General features: G+C 32.4%; 2 protein-coding genes across 2 annotated transcripts; both read right to left on the minus strand.

Moving 5' to 3' along the window:
• Nucleotides 1-207: 207 nt before the first annotated feature.
• LOC121204951 (uncharacterized) lies at nucleotides 208-1,081 on the minus strand. The gene is made up of 2 exons (XM_041075823.1): nucleotides 773-1,081; nucleotides 208-617 (listed from the first exon to the last, which is right to left on the minus strand). Exons 1-2 carry the CDS (start codon nucleotides 994-996, stop codon nucleotides 377-379), a joined length of 465 nt encoding a protein of 154 aa, XP_040931757.1. The 5' UTR covers nucleotides 997-1,081; the 3' UTR covers nucleotides 208-376.
• A 1,280-nt stretch (nucleotides 1,082-2,361) lies between these two features.
• On the minus strand, nucleotides 2,362-4,083 carry LOC107946483 (MATH domain and coiled-coil domain-containing protein At3g58360). The gene is made up of 6 exons (XM_016881198.2): nucleotides 3,892-4,083; nucleotides 3,666-3,795; nucleotides 3,408-3,577; nucleotides 3,042-3,327; nucleotides 2,797-2,963; nucleotides 2,362-2,721 (listed from the first exon to the last, which is right to left on the minus strand). The coding sequence occupies exons 1-6, from the start codon at nucleotides 3,914-3,916 to the stop codon at nucleotides 2,564-2,566; spliced, it is 936 nt and encodes a 311-aa protein (XP_016736687.2). The 5' UTR covers nucleotides 3,917-4,083; the 3' UTR covers nucleotides 2,362-2,563.
• Between the last annotated feature and the right edge of the window lie 9,062 nt (nucleotides 4,084-13,145).

Genomic DNA, 13,145 nt, shown 5'->3' on the forward strand with positions numbered 1-13,145 from the left:
CCTATTTCATATTGAAATTATTAAATAATTTATAAAATTTTATTTAATTTGATGCGTATCGATTTATAGATCGATCGATTATTTATTTTATAAACTCGATTCAACTAATTAAATTCAGTTTTTATAAATTTGATGTGTGAGATCAACTGAAAACTTAATTAAGTTTGGATTATTGAATTTCATTATTGGTGCGAAAACAATGAAGGAAAAGAAAAACAAACCACATATATAATAACAAAATAAAAATGTCTGCCTCTAAAGAAGAGGATTCATATGGTTTTTTGTCTTCAAAATTTATGGAAAATCTTAAATGGCATGCAACAATGCCATTGTAAAACAGATGATAACCAAAGTACGAAAAACACAATTAAAGAAATCAAGAAGCCCCATTCCTCTTAAAAGCTTGAGCCTTTTGGGGGTCAAACATCTTGCACCAAAGCGTCTTCCCATCCAGCATGAACTTGATTTGCCTCTTTCCACACAGTGTCATCACTAATGGAATCCAACTTGTCTTGAATACAACCTTTCCAAACTGCGGTGTTGTTATATTGTTCCCTTCAGAATCCTTGTGCTGCGGCCAATGCACGTACACCCTCTCCACGCAATCCCCATAATGACTGCACCAAAAACAAATCATTTCGAAGTTATCGGTCTATAAAAATATGACTTTCAAATATCTTCCATATGAAAAAGATTTAACATAATCTAATAATATCCGTATAAGATACATACCATGTTGGATACAAATGGCTAAAGGCTTATTTATACTTACAGGGTAAAGAATCTGGAGATTTCTTGCTCGGTTACAGGGTGTCCATTGGAGAAGGTCATGAACAAGCACCGATCTTCCTCAGGAGCACCGTCGGTATGAGGAGACCACTCCTTAGCGGTAGGATCCAGTGGTTTGGTTTCAACCGGTTGGGTCATCCACGGCTGAGGATGATATATCATCCACCCACTGCCATCAGAAGACAAGGCCCAGTGTGGTGCATCCATGGGATGTTAGTTGGAGAAGAAACTCTGTATATCTGAAGGGTGTGAGGAAATTGAGAGAAACAGTGGGTATATATAGGGCAATGGCAATGGTTCAGGCACGTTGGCTTTAAAAGGTAAGATGTATCCGTGTAGGGTTTTTTCGTTTAGGGGCGCAACGGTTCCAAATCCTACCAACTTTGCTACATTTTCCACTGACATTTCATAACTTCATTTCTATGATTTTACTTATTTATTCGATATCGGCATTTAAATATGTACTTATCGCGGCGACTTCAATTTCTATATTATTTTATGCTTCAACTTAATTTCTATAATTTTAATTCTTTGGTTCGGTATTTAAATATGTATGTATCAACTCTAAAGGGATATCTTCAATTAACTGAAGCTTCTCATTCTAATCAAAAACTATTTTAGTAATATAATCGGTTTTAAAATTCATTTCACAATATCTATATTCAAGCCTCTATTGATCAATATCTAATAAGTTCTGTTAAATGCGTCGGATAAGTGCTGAGAAAGATGTCTTTGAAAAGAATTCCTGAATAACTCGGATAGCTTCCTGACTATTAGATTTAATTAACACTCCGTCATATTTTCGACTTTTTAAAATTCTCAAGTCATCAAGAATACCCCATAGTTCAGCATTAAAAACTAAACACCGATATTTAAATATGCGGCAACTCAACTTTCATAATAAACTTCTTTATTTAGAGTTCTATTTAATATTTATATCATGTCATGTATTCTTGTTGAATTTTTGGTAACATTTCATCAACTTAATTTCTATATTTTTACTTATTTAGTTTGGTATTTAAATACGTACATATCATAACGGCACAACTTTGATAATAAATTTTTTTATTGGTCAAATTTTTCCATTAATCATTGTATTATGTGTAAGTTGTAAATGTAGTCTAAATATTTTAATTTGGTCAAATTTAGTCCTTCTGTTTTTTTAAATTTTAACCGTAACAATTAAATTTATCGGGTTAAATTTTGCTATTAGTCTCATATTATGCATAAGTTATGAATTTTATTCTTATTCTTCAATTTGGTTATTTTTAGTTTTATGTATTTCAAAATTTGAAATTTTAATCCTGACTCAAATAATAATCTTTGAATGTTTTTTTTATAAATATTATGTAAAAATAATAAATTGACATAGTATTATACATATAATATATTTTTCGTATAAGATGATAGAAATAAAACTTAATGATTATGATTTAAATCAAGTTAGAAATTAAAAATTTGAAAAATGAAAAGAAATTAAACCAAAATATGTCCACATTCATTATTTCGAGTTTTATTTAGAAACTGATATGTGGATTGATAAAAATACAAAACACTATAACTTCATGTTTGAGAAATTAGCCTTTATTGGTATTATTCATTAGATAAATAAATTGGTAAGCTGAGAAATAGACAGATAAAATCCAAGTTGTCAAGAGCAATACATGGTAACAATGCATCATCCTCGCTAATGAAGAAATCTGGTCATAAAAGTGGCAGCAATTTCACCTTCAACTACCATTTAAATTTTCATAAATAAATAAATAAAAATAATTCATGATAAACGCTTGACTTGAGAAACCAGGTTAATTTCTGCTTCCACAATTAAGCTATCACACACGATATAGCCTTTGGATGGATCATGAAGAACCTTGAGCGTCATGAACTGTGGGTAACCCCAGTTAACACTTGTTGCACTGAACCAACGTTCAACTATAATTTCAACACAAACCCAACGTTACAGGTGAATTTTGAGTTTCGATTTGAAAATTTTGATTAAAAAAGTACCTGAAAATTCCATGTGATTATCGTTCATTTGGTTCCTTACTCGTAGCTTGTATTCTGCATAGACTTTCCGCTTAGGAGGAAGCTTATTAGCTTCAAGTAGCTCTAAAAACACTGATAGAGCTTTGCCTTTGAATTTCACATTTCCCTTTGGGTAAACTGTCAATTTCCTGTTTAATGTTCATGGGGTCAAGATTATACCATTATATTATCAATTTTTTTTAGTGAGGGAAATAATTTGATTATACCATTTTGAATCCCCAATTGTATGAACAGAAGATTCGTAATACTTCCTGTCTAATTTGGAGAAGTGATCCATCTTGAGAATTATGGTGTTGTCTTCAGGTTGTTTAACCATGGAAAGGCATTCCCATTTACAATTGCGTGCCAATGGGAATACCTCTGCCCCAAATATGCAGCAATCACCAACAAGGTACCCATTGCATGTGTCGTTAAATGAGTCGAGGGAGATAAGTTGAGCGAAGCCCCATTCAGTTTTCATCCAGTGAAATCTCTTCACTGCTCCATCACCATCTACCAAGTTTACCAGACCAAATTAGTGGCGAATTATGTACGTATATGATCATGAAAAAAATGTATAATAGAATGGAAACCTTCAATGGTTAAGTACTTGTCTCGAATCTGGTCAAGCACAAATAACCTGAAGCTGACATTGACTTCCCATGTTAGGGGTAAATTTTCTGTTTCCTCTATTACTAAGTAAAGGGAGATGAAGCCATTTCCATTGCTTTTATTGTCTCCGTTTGGGTACAATGACAATCTCCTAGGCAAGTTTTTAAACCAAGATACAAGATTTAATTCAATATTCTCAAACTACGACTTCTTTAATATATATATATATGTGTGCATACCATTTGTAACCCGAAGCTTCAAAAGCATCAGATTCATACTTTTCAACACCTGTTTTGGCCAACAAAGAGAAGGCTTCAACTTTAAATAAGAAATGAGCTGGTGGGAAATCTCTTGTTATTCTTCTGATTCCTACAAAACATACAAGAGAAAAAAAACAAGTCTATTTCATTACTAATCAATATTATAAAAAGACAGTTTCAAGGAAGAAGAAAAATGAAATCAAACCAAGTTTCTTGGGATTATCCTCCATTAGCTGAGCTATTAACACTGTGAAGGTTTTTTTTTTTTGTCGTTTCTTTTAAGAAAGTTCTTATTTTATATATGAATGGAAGATGAAGAAATTATATATTGTCCTACAATATATATGTATGAACATTTGCTTGACTTGTAAACTTTGAACACGTTTTAGGATCCCCCATGGTGGGGTTTCCAGGTTTACGTTAAATATGAATACTTGTCCTCAGAGACAGGCACTGGTTAGGGGGACACGTAATGTTGATACGAGGATTGTGTTTGATTCTTACATTATCTGCAAGAAAACCCATCTCAGAACTTTGCCTTCCAAACATGTTTTTTACCTCAACTCAACAATGAAGATTCTATTTGTATAGAAGCCTGAAATGAAATAAACAATTTTCAATATTTAGTGCTCCTGAGTTTATTTATTTATTTATTTACTGAAGGATTGAGCATTAAAAAAAAAAAAAGGTTACATATTCTTTTTGACATAAGCACACATTACTCTCAAAATGGAAAAAGGTAATAACTTTTATTGGAGTGCCAGATTCTTCCAAAAATATTCTTAGTTTCTTTTTTTCCTTTTTTGAGAAAAGAAAATTCTTAGTAATTAAGAATGAGTTTTTATGTGGAATATAAGAAATTCATGACTTCAAAATTAAACTTTTTTCTTGACAGATTATTCTGAAACCCATTCAAGATGTAGAGGATTCTTTACCATATACAATCACTTTTTAAAAAAAAATAGAAATTATTATAATTCTTTATATATTTTCTTTAAAAAGATTATTATATATGATATTAATTTTTTATCTAAGCCATATCGAAAGTACTTTATTAAAAAGATAAAATAAATATCTTTTTATATCAACCCACACTAGCCATCACAAAAAAGTTAAAATACCAAGATGGCGCAAAACAATCTTATGTAACACAACACAGACAATTCCAAAAATGAAAAGTTCTCAAAATAACACAACATAATTTTTTTTTAACATTAATTTCAGTTTAGGTTATTATCATATCTACTCTTTTTGATACAATGTTTAGAATTACTCATAGCCTCTCCTCCACTCTTAAATAGGAGGATAAAAGGTTTCAGCGCACTTGAACCCTTGTCCTCCTGTATTAGCAACAATGTCGATACCAATCGAGTTAAAACTCAATTGAGAAAAATACAAGAAACTTAAGAACACCAATTAAATGCACATCCAATTTAATGTTTTAAATATTTTAATAATTATAAATAAAAAAATTATGAGTGATCTAAAAGTTATATCACTGAATTAATAACTAAAAATTATCACTATTTCAAGTGATGAATTATGCCTCTTAAATATTAAAAGTTATGTCAAATTAAAGTTTATTCATAATATATATGCTTATCTTAATAGTGCCTATTAGATAGTAGAACTTTTATCAATAGGAGTTAAATATCATTCGTAAGGCATAACCAAAAAACATGACGACAAAGTTTCCTTTTGTTATTTCACCAGATTTTATATTCAGAAATTTTTTATAAAAAATTAATGTAGAAGTTTTTTATTTATTTATAGAAATTAATATTCTTGTTATACATTGATCAATGCTTAGTGGATTGTTTTCGTTAGTGCAAATTTAAACTATCACTAGACTTCATTATATCTTTTGGGATTCATTTAGCAATTGCTCTTTTGCACACCCAAGTATACGATGGAACCTTAAAGAAATGGGCATTGTTACACGCCCTAAAGCCTTCACTAATTTCTCACAGGTTTATTTATTTAACCTCACGTATCAACAATTTCAATGTTCTATCTTTGTAAATTTATAAGAGACTAAAGAAGGCATGTCGCTTCACCACACTTCACATGGCACACTTCGCATGGCACAACAAGCATGGTATTATAAGGAAGGCTATTGACAATTGAGTCACATAAAAGTAAGTTATTTTGTTAAATTTTGATTTAAAAGAAATTTTTGTAGTAAGAAAATCTACATCAAATTTATTGCTTTACTCTTATTTCATGAATTGGATTTCAATTGTTATTTTTTTATTGAAGTATGACATGTAAAAAGTATGGGTTTCTCATGCATCAATTCTTTGATAAAAGATTGCATGCTAGTTTATTATATGCATGATATTTTAACATGTGTAGTTATGATTGGTATAGAATTATATAATATATAACATATATAACAATCATGAAATGAAGAAAGAACAAAAATGGATGGAATGCAAATTTATAGATGGAAAAAGTTCTATTAATAGACAAAAACAATAATTTTTGTTTTAAATAGTGATGACATTGTTCAAACATTAGTCAAACAAACTTTCATCTAGTTGAAGCATAGTTAATTTTTCTAGTTAAGGTAAAATATTGGAAATCATTGACTTATATAATAAGATTACTATTATGATATGAAATTTTATAGTGAAAATATGTAACATGTTAAAAACATTCAAACTTATATTCTCTAGTAGTTTGTATCGAACTCTGTTTATATGGTAAAGTTTTTCACTTTCTAGCAATCGTAACTATTACAAGATATTGTTGAATATCAACACCAACTTATTGGAAGATATATTTTGTCATTGTTTATGTTGTAAAAAGTTTACCTTTTGTGAGTAGTCTTTAGAAATTAAGTACTTTGTTAGTATGGGAATGAAGCCCACATCACTTACGTGCAAACAACAAAAGGATTATGGGTTTATATAAAAACCCATATCCCGCATTTCTTAGAAAATAAAGGTAATGGGACCTTGGGATTTTATAAAAATCTATATTGTAAGTATTATTTGCACCAAAACCAAATATTAAGTTTTCTATTTGGTTTCTTTAAATTCCTCATTTATTTTCTTATTTTGGAGTGTTGGGAGGTGTAGCTAAATATCAGTTTAGTGGTTCTTTGGTTGCAGCATTGTTGATCTTTTGCATCAGAAATGAAATTTTCATAGCTTCTTCAAGATTATCCTTGACTGCATAGTTGTTGGAAGGAAGTGTGGTAGTGTGAAATTGTATGTCTAAGAAAGGTTTTGGCTAAGGAAAGACTTGGTACTTAAGAGTGTCCACTGTGACCCACCTCTCTTTTCTTAGTAAACTACCTAATGCATTGTTCACAAACTACTTTAACTATGTTAACATTCAATTGCAAGAATCATTTGTCGACACGATGACAAACATACAAGTTGTCAGCAAAATGAAGAAGCTTAAAATAAAAACTATAATACATGGTCAACTTGCATAATGTCTTATATACAAGGACAAGACCTATGGGAGGTTATCAACAGTAATGAAGTGACACAATTGGAAGCCAATGATGCAAGTGGCACACTAAGAAAATAGAAAATAAAAGTCAATAAGGAAGCTTGAGATACACTCGCCAAGCTGATTTATAAAACGAATGATATGAAGCTCTAACTTCTAGAAAGTGAATTATTGTCAGTAACACAATAAAATATGTCAATAACAAAATATATGTCAATAACATAATATTTTCACAAAGTAAAAATGTTATGTCATGAGATTTCTGAATTGGATCTTGAAGTTCCAATTGATGATACTAGAATGAAACGGATCATCATCCACGGGTTGAAACTAGAATATAGGAGTTTTGTTATTGTTATACAAGGAAGACAAAATTAACCTTCCTTGTCGAATTTGAAAATTTGTTAGCTAGTCAATAAGTATTAGCCAAAAAAATAGAAGTCTTGCTAAAGAATGAAGAAGAGGCACTTTATGCTAGTAAGGGCGAAAGGAAATTCAAGCAGTATGACAATGTCGAGTCCAAGAAAAATGATGAAAAGTCAAAAGGTCATTAAGGTGAAATGAGCATTCGTGAAGGGGGATGCTTGAACAACCACGACAACAATAAAAATTTTGAAGGAAAGTGTTATAATTGTGGGAAAGGGGCCACATAACAAGATCTCGTTGGTTGAAGAAAAAATCCTTTAAAGAGAAATGTTGTTGCTTCCATTAGTGAAGAAGATTGAGATCTAGAGGCATTATTTGCTATAAAAAAGTAATGCATGGTGAAGAGCCAAGGTGCTGCAACAAGAGGCAAAAAAGGCATTTCAAGAGGAAACTCAAATGATGTGGTGTCGTCTATGAAGAATAGGCTTGCAAAGGTACAAAAGTCCATGGTGAATGTCCTTGATCAAGTGGAGGACATCTAGGGTCACATGGATGGGCTAGAGATGGGTAGCAGAGAGTCTTGTGAAAAGCATAAGGAAGAGCTAAAGGGGGAGCTCTAAGGGGCCCTTAATGCAATGATAAGCGATTTGGCCCATAAGAACAAAGACCTTATAGCCTAGGTAGAGGCTATGTGCAGCGAAATCATAGAGCTTAAAACGGACCTCACGAGACTTAAAACCATGGAAGGCGTGCTTGGTACCTCGAATCATTGTTAGGACATTCTGAAGCCTAAAGGCTTCAAGGGTTAGAGAGATGCCAAGGATATGGACAATTTCTTGTGGGGCATGTGTAACACCTTATACCCGAATCAATCATCGGGTTTCGGTACCCAGTATCACCATTAACCTGGCTTACTTAAGAAGGCTTCTATTCAATTACTCACAACCTTAGTTAATATTAAATTATACATCCATTGCTACTATACAACCCTTACTCAATTCCATAGATGATATCTGATTTCAAAACTTAAATTTTGATTATATCATGTACTAAGTTTTTGCAACCTTTCATCCTTATTAGGCATGAAAAAATATTACAATAAATACTGAGGCTTAAAACTTTAATATGGATATACTTAATACATCCCCAAGGCATGGCCTCTAAGGGTGCCCCTCTATATATGCATGAAACAACTACCACCATTCGTAAGGACTTGGCGATGTCTGGCTTGATCCCTCTACACGAACCTCGATTCATCCATAGGCCCTGCAACAAGGTAGTACAATCGTAAGTCCAGATGAACTTAGTGAGATTCTATACAATAGTGTATTATTAAGACTCTATGTTGGTAGGGAATAAGAATAAAAGCACAGAGTTTAAACTTCCTGTATATCACTGAGTGCTCCACAGATTTTCTGGAGTAACTGATGCCTTGTATTCTCTAAGTTAACCATTGGCGGACACATCCAACGATTTAAACGTAGAGGTATTCTTCCAAATAATATTTTCTTCTGGGATTTGTCCTTGTCTAACATCTCAGTTGTAACGCCCTGAATAATTTATTTTTGTTTCTATAAAATTTAACACAAAATCTATCCGCTTCAGTGGTTAAGTGTTCTGGGTGTGTGAATGAGGTCTTGGGTTCAAGTCTTATCTTTGCTAAATTTTGTGGTTTTTGGAATCAAGCCCTATATTTGTTCAGTGAGCTTATATTAAATCATCTGTATATTTATATCAGAATGAGTCTACTGGTTCGAGTGGTAAGGAAGTTTATGTGCTGGAGGTCATGTGTTCGAATCCCTGTACGAATGAGGGTATTATTTTTACTCGGTTTTGTGATAAAGTTTTCATGGAATTTAAATTCTGAGTAGTGGGTAGTTATGATAGTGGATGTAGTGGGATTTGGGTAAATAACTCAGTTTTTCCCCAAAATCTCTCCATTTTGAATCTGACGTTTTCTTATTCCCCTTTCTATGTTTTTTTCCTCTCCTCCTTTTTCCTTTTCTTCTCCTCATTTGGGCATAATTATCTCCTGTTTTTGGTGTTCAATTCAAGGTGGTTGTATGTTGGTAAGTAAGGGTTAATGTTTTACTCGATTTGGGAGTTGTTCTTTAAATCCGTGTTTCGTATTCTCGAATCTATTCGTGGACTTAAAATTGTGTTTTGACAGCAACGAATTGTGAAGAAGGGGACTTATCTCTCGTGGAATCGTAGTTGGAGTCATTCGAGGATTTGGGTAAGCGTTGAATACTCGAATGTTGCCTTTGTTTATTTCGAGGAAGTTCGGTATTATATCAATTTAAGTGTTTAATTCGGGGTTTAATTGGTCAATTTTAGGTGTTGGCGGTCTCAGAAGTGTTTTGACATTGAATTCGTACTAGGTGTGTACCCAAAATGTAGAAAAATGAGTTTTGAAAAAAGCCAAAAAATTATTCTGTCGATGCCACACGAGCATGTGGTCATCCGTGTGGTTGGCCATATACGAGACACGACCGTGTGATCGATGTAGGCATGGTCACACGGTCGTGCACAAGACACTATCGTGTAGTGGCTCAAGTGTAGGGGCGAGGCCAGAAAAATTTTTAGGGGGGCCGGATGAAATTTTAATTTTTTATAGTTTATATCTTTATAATTTGTAAAGGATTCAATCGAATTTTTATAATTTTAGGGGGGCTAAAGTGCAATTTTACCTTTATTAATTTAAAATTTTAAAAAAAAAATTAACAGCCTAAAATGAAAATTTTCATTTTTGGGGGGGCCGGGGCCCATGCTAGCCCCCTTGGCTTCGCCCCTGCTCAAGTGTAGTCATATGGGCGACACGGGCCAAGTCGAGTTGGGCGTGTGGCCCACACGGACATGTGGGTTCTTGAGCTAGGTCGTGTGGGCCACACGGGCGTGTTAATTTGAAATTTTCCCTAGGGTCACACGGGTCGTTCCGATCGACTGTGGGGCTGGTAAGGGCTAACCAAACCCTAAAACTATGGATCTGATGGTTTGATATTCTATTCTGAGTATTTAAATGTTATGTATGTTTGATTATTTTATTATCTGCATATAAGCATGTTGAGCATGTTTATTCTGAATTTTTGTATATGTTTTCTGTATCTGTTTTGAGGTGGGATTTGTATATAAGGAGGAGTTATTCTGCTCGGCGTTAAACGCCTATATTCTAGTAGCTTAGCTGCAAATATATTTTAATATGTGTCTTAATGGCACAACGTGGTGTGTAGGGATGGGTGGGTGTTTTAACCTTACATGGTGTGATGGGATGGTCCGAGTTGGTGTATAGAGGATGGGGGTAGGATTTTGCATATCTGAATTTAAATCTGAATTTGTATCTAACTATGTACATAATTCTATATGTTTGCATGCTTAATTCTGTTGGGTTACACACTGAGTTTACAAAAACTCACATCTGTTGTCTGTTCTGTACAGGTAATCCACAGACTTAAGCGAATCGGTGTGGCGGAGACTCAGCGGTGACCACTCGCTCGTAAACTATTTAAAGTCATTAATTTATGGTTTATTTACGATTTTGGTTTTATTCTGAGAGTTTGTATTTTTGGGACTCTTCAGACTTTATGATTTTCAACTGTTGATTTTTGGTTTTGTTTTTTTTTTCTGCATGCTTGATAAAACTATTTCATGAAATTGACGGTTATCACACAAAAAAAGTTTTCCTAAGAGCACGAGTTGGATTTATAAAATGTATCGGTTTGTTAAACTTCTGCTAAAAAATAAGTTTTGGTAAATAAATTAATTAATCAACGTTTTCGAAAATAGAAATAAAGTACATGAGTACAATAACTGAAATAATTTAACATAAGTAAACCCATTTTTTGTGACATCTCCAAATTAGGCCATAACGTCTAGGCTGGGTTTGGGGTGTTTAAGGTTTAGGGTGTTTAGGGTTTAGGGTTTTAGTAAAGTTATACAAATTAACGACTTCTAATGGTAGACTAGAAGATGTCTTATTACCAATGCAAATTCTTACTAAACTTTGTAAAGACTCATTATATTACCCCAAAATTTTCTTCTTATAACTTAACCTGTACTTAAAACCTGACTTCTAAGGCAAATCCATTTATTAATATTCTCGTTTGTTGACTTGAATAAGAGGCTTGGGGGATACATAAACTTCCTATTCCTTGCAAACTTGTACCTGTAAGACAGTGTCATAAGATTTTCCCTCTTCAGAACCTTTTAGTAAGACACTTCCAATAGTAGGTAGTTTCCAAAGGATTATCTCCTTCTTCGATCCCCCTTTGTGAACTTCCATAATTGATAGTCCAAAATGTTGGATCTACTTCCTTAAGTTTAATATTTTCGTCAATATACACTTATAATTTTTTTGAACAGATTGGTTAATAAAACAAATTCATTGATTATATTAATATACTTTGTATAACCGTCTTCACATTACTCTCTAACTCACGGATCGTACAAAGTGTTAGCATTGTTTCAAACACATACAGAAGTACTGAATTAAAACTTTGAAAAGAAGAACGATTTCGAATAATCTCTCTTTCTTACACATACACAGCTAAATGAACAAATTGATAAGTAAAGAGTTTTAGTTTTCACCAATCTAAGGATTTTCATCAATCATCAACCTTTTCTCTTCAACCAATGTGAGATATTTATAAAGAACTTATTAGAGTTCTAATTATTTGGAATTACTAATAAAATAAATAGTCCTATGTTGAACATACCTTATGTTGGATATAGTACCTTAAGTGTATTATATTCATTTTGTATCCTTGTATTTTTTGAACAAATTGGTTTAATAAAAATATTTATTAATTAAATCAATACCATTTTTATATTGTCCTTGATGTTTTTGCATGCAAAGCAATGAAAGAAAATATTGGATCACTAGTTATCTAACATTTAACTAATACTAAATGATGTTATGTGGTTGGATCGTAATATAGAAAGACAATATGTATTGTTAGATAAATTTAAACATGTCCTTAATTTAATTGGAAATGAGTAAACCAATTCAAAGAATAATATATAGTTTATCAAGTCCAATTGGGAAGATGTTTTGTCTTAAGCATCAAAGCGAATTACTCCTAAAAGATAGAGACATAAATGTGACTAACTGGACTGATAGTACATCAGACATGGCCCAAGTAGGATAGATCTTAGATCCATGTTTATAGATTTATTCACTTGTGACGTTCATAGTGTGGTATACATTAATCCTGAGTGGATGCTAAATTATATATGGGTGACTTGTATACTTTAATATAAGTAAAAGTCTAAGTTCAAATAGATAAGGAACTAAAAGCTAGTGTGTTGAGTATATGACTTCTGCAATATGTAGCATCATTCACAATTGTGGAATTCCTAGCTCAACTAATGGGTAAATGATATCTTTTCATTGGCATTACATGATTAATGAAAAGTAAACATGGCCATAGTTCGTTTGTCTTTGTGGTAAATGACTTGACTACTATTTGATAGTAATTGACTTTTCATAAGGAAGATATAATGGTTATCATAAGATAAAATAGGATAATATTAGGAGAACAAATTTATCCCTAAAAGATTAAGGATATCCAATGAAGGTAACACACTTATGACAAGGTCATTGGATGAACATTTATTAAGTAGCTTTTGTAA

Source organism: Gossypium hirsutum, chromosome A08 (assembly GCF_007990345.1).
Source record: "Gossypium hirsutum isolate 1008001.06 chromosome A08, Gossypium_hirsutum_v2.1, whole genome shotgun sequence".
Lineage (NCBI taxonomy): Eukaryota > Viridiplantae > Streptophyta > Magnoliopsida > Malvales > Malvaceae > Gossypium > Gossypium hirsutum.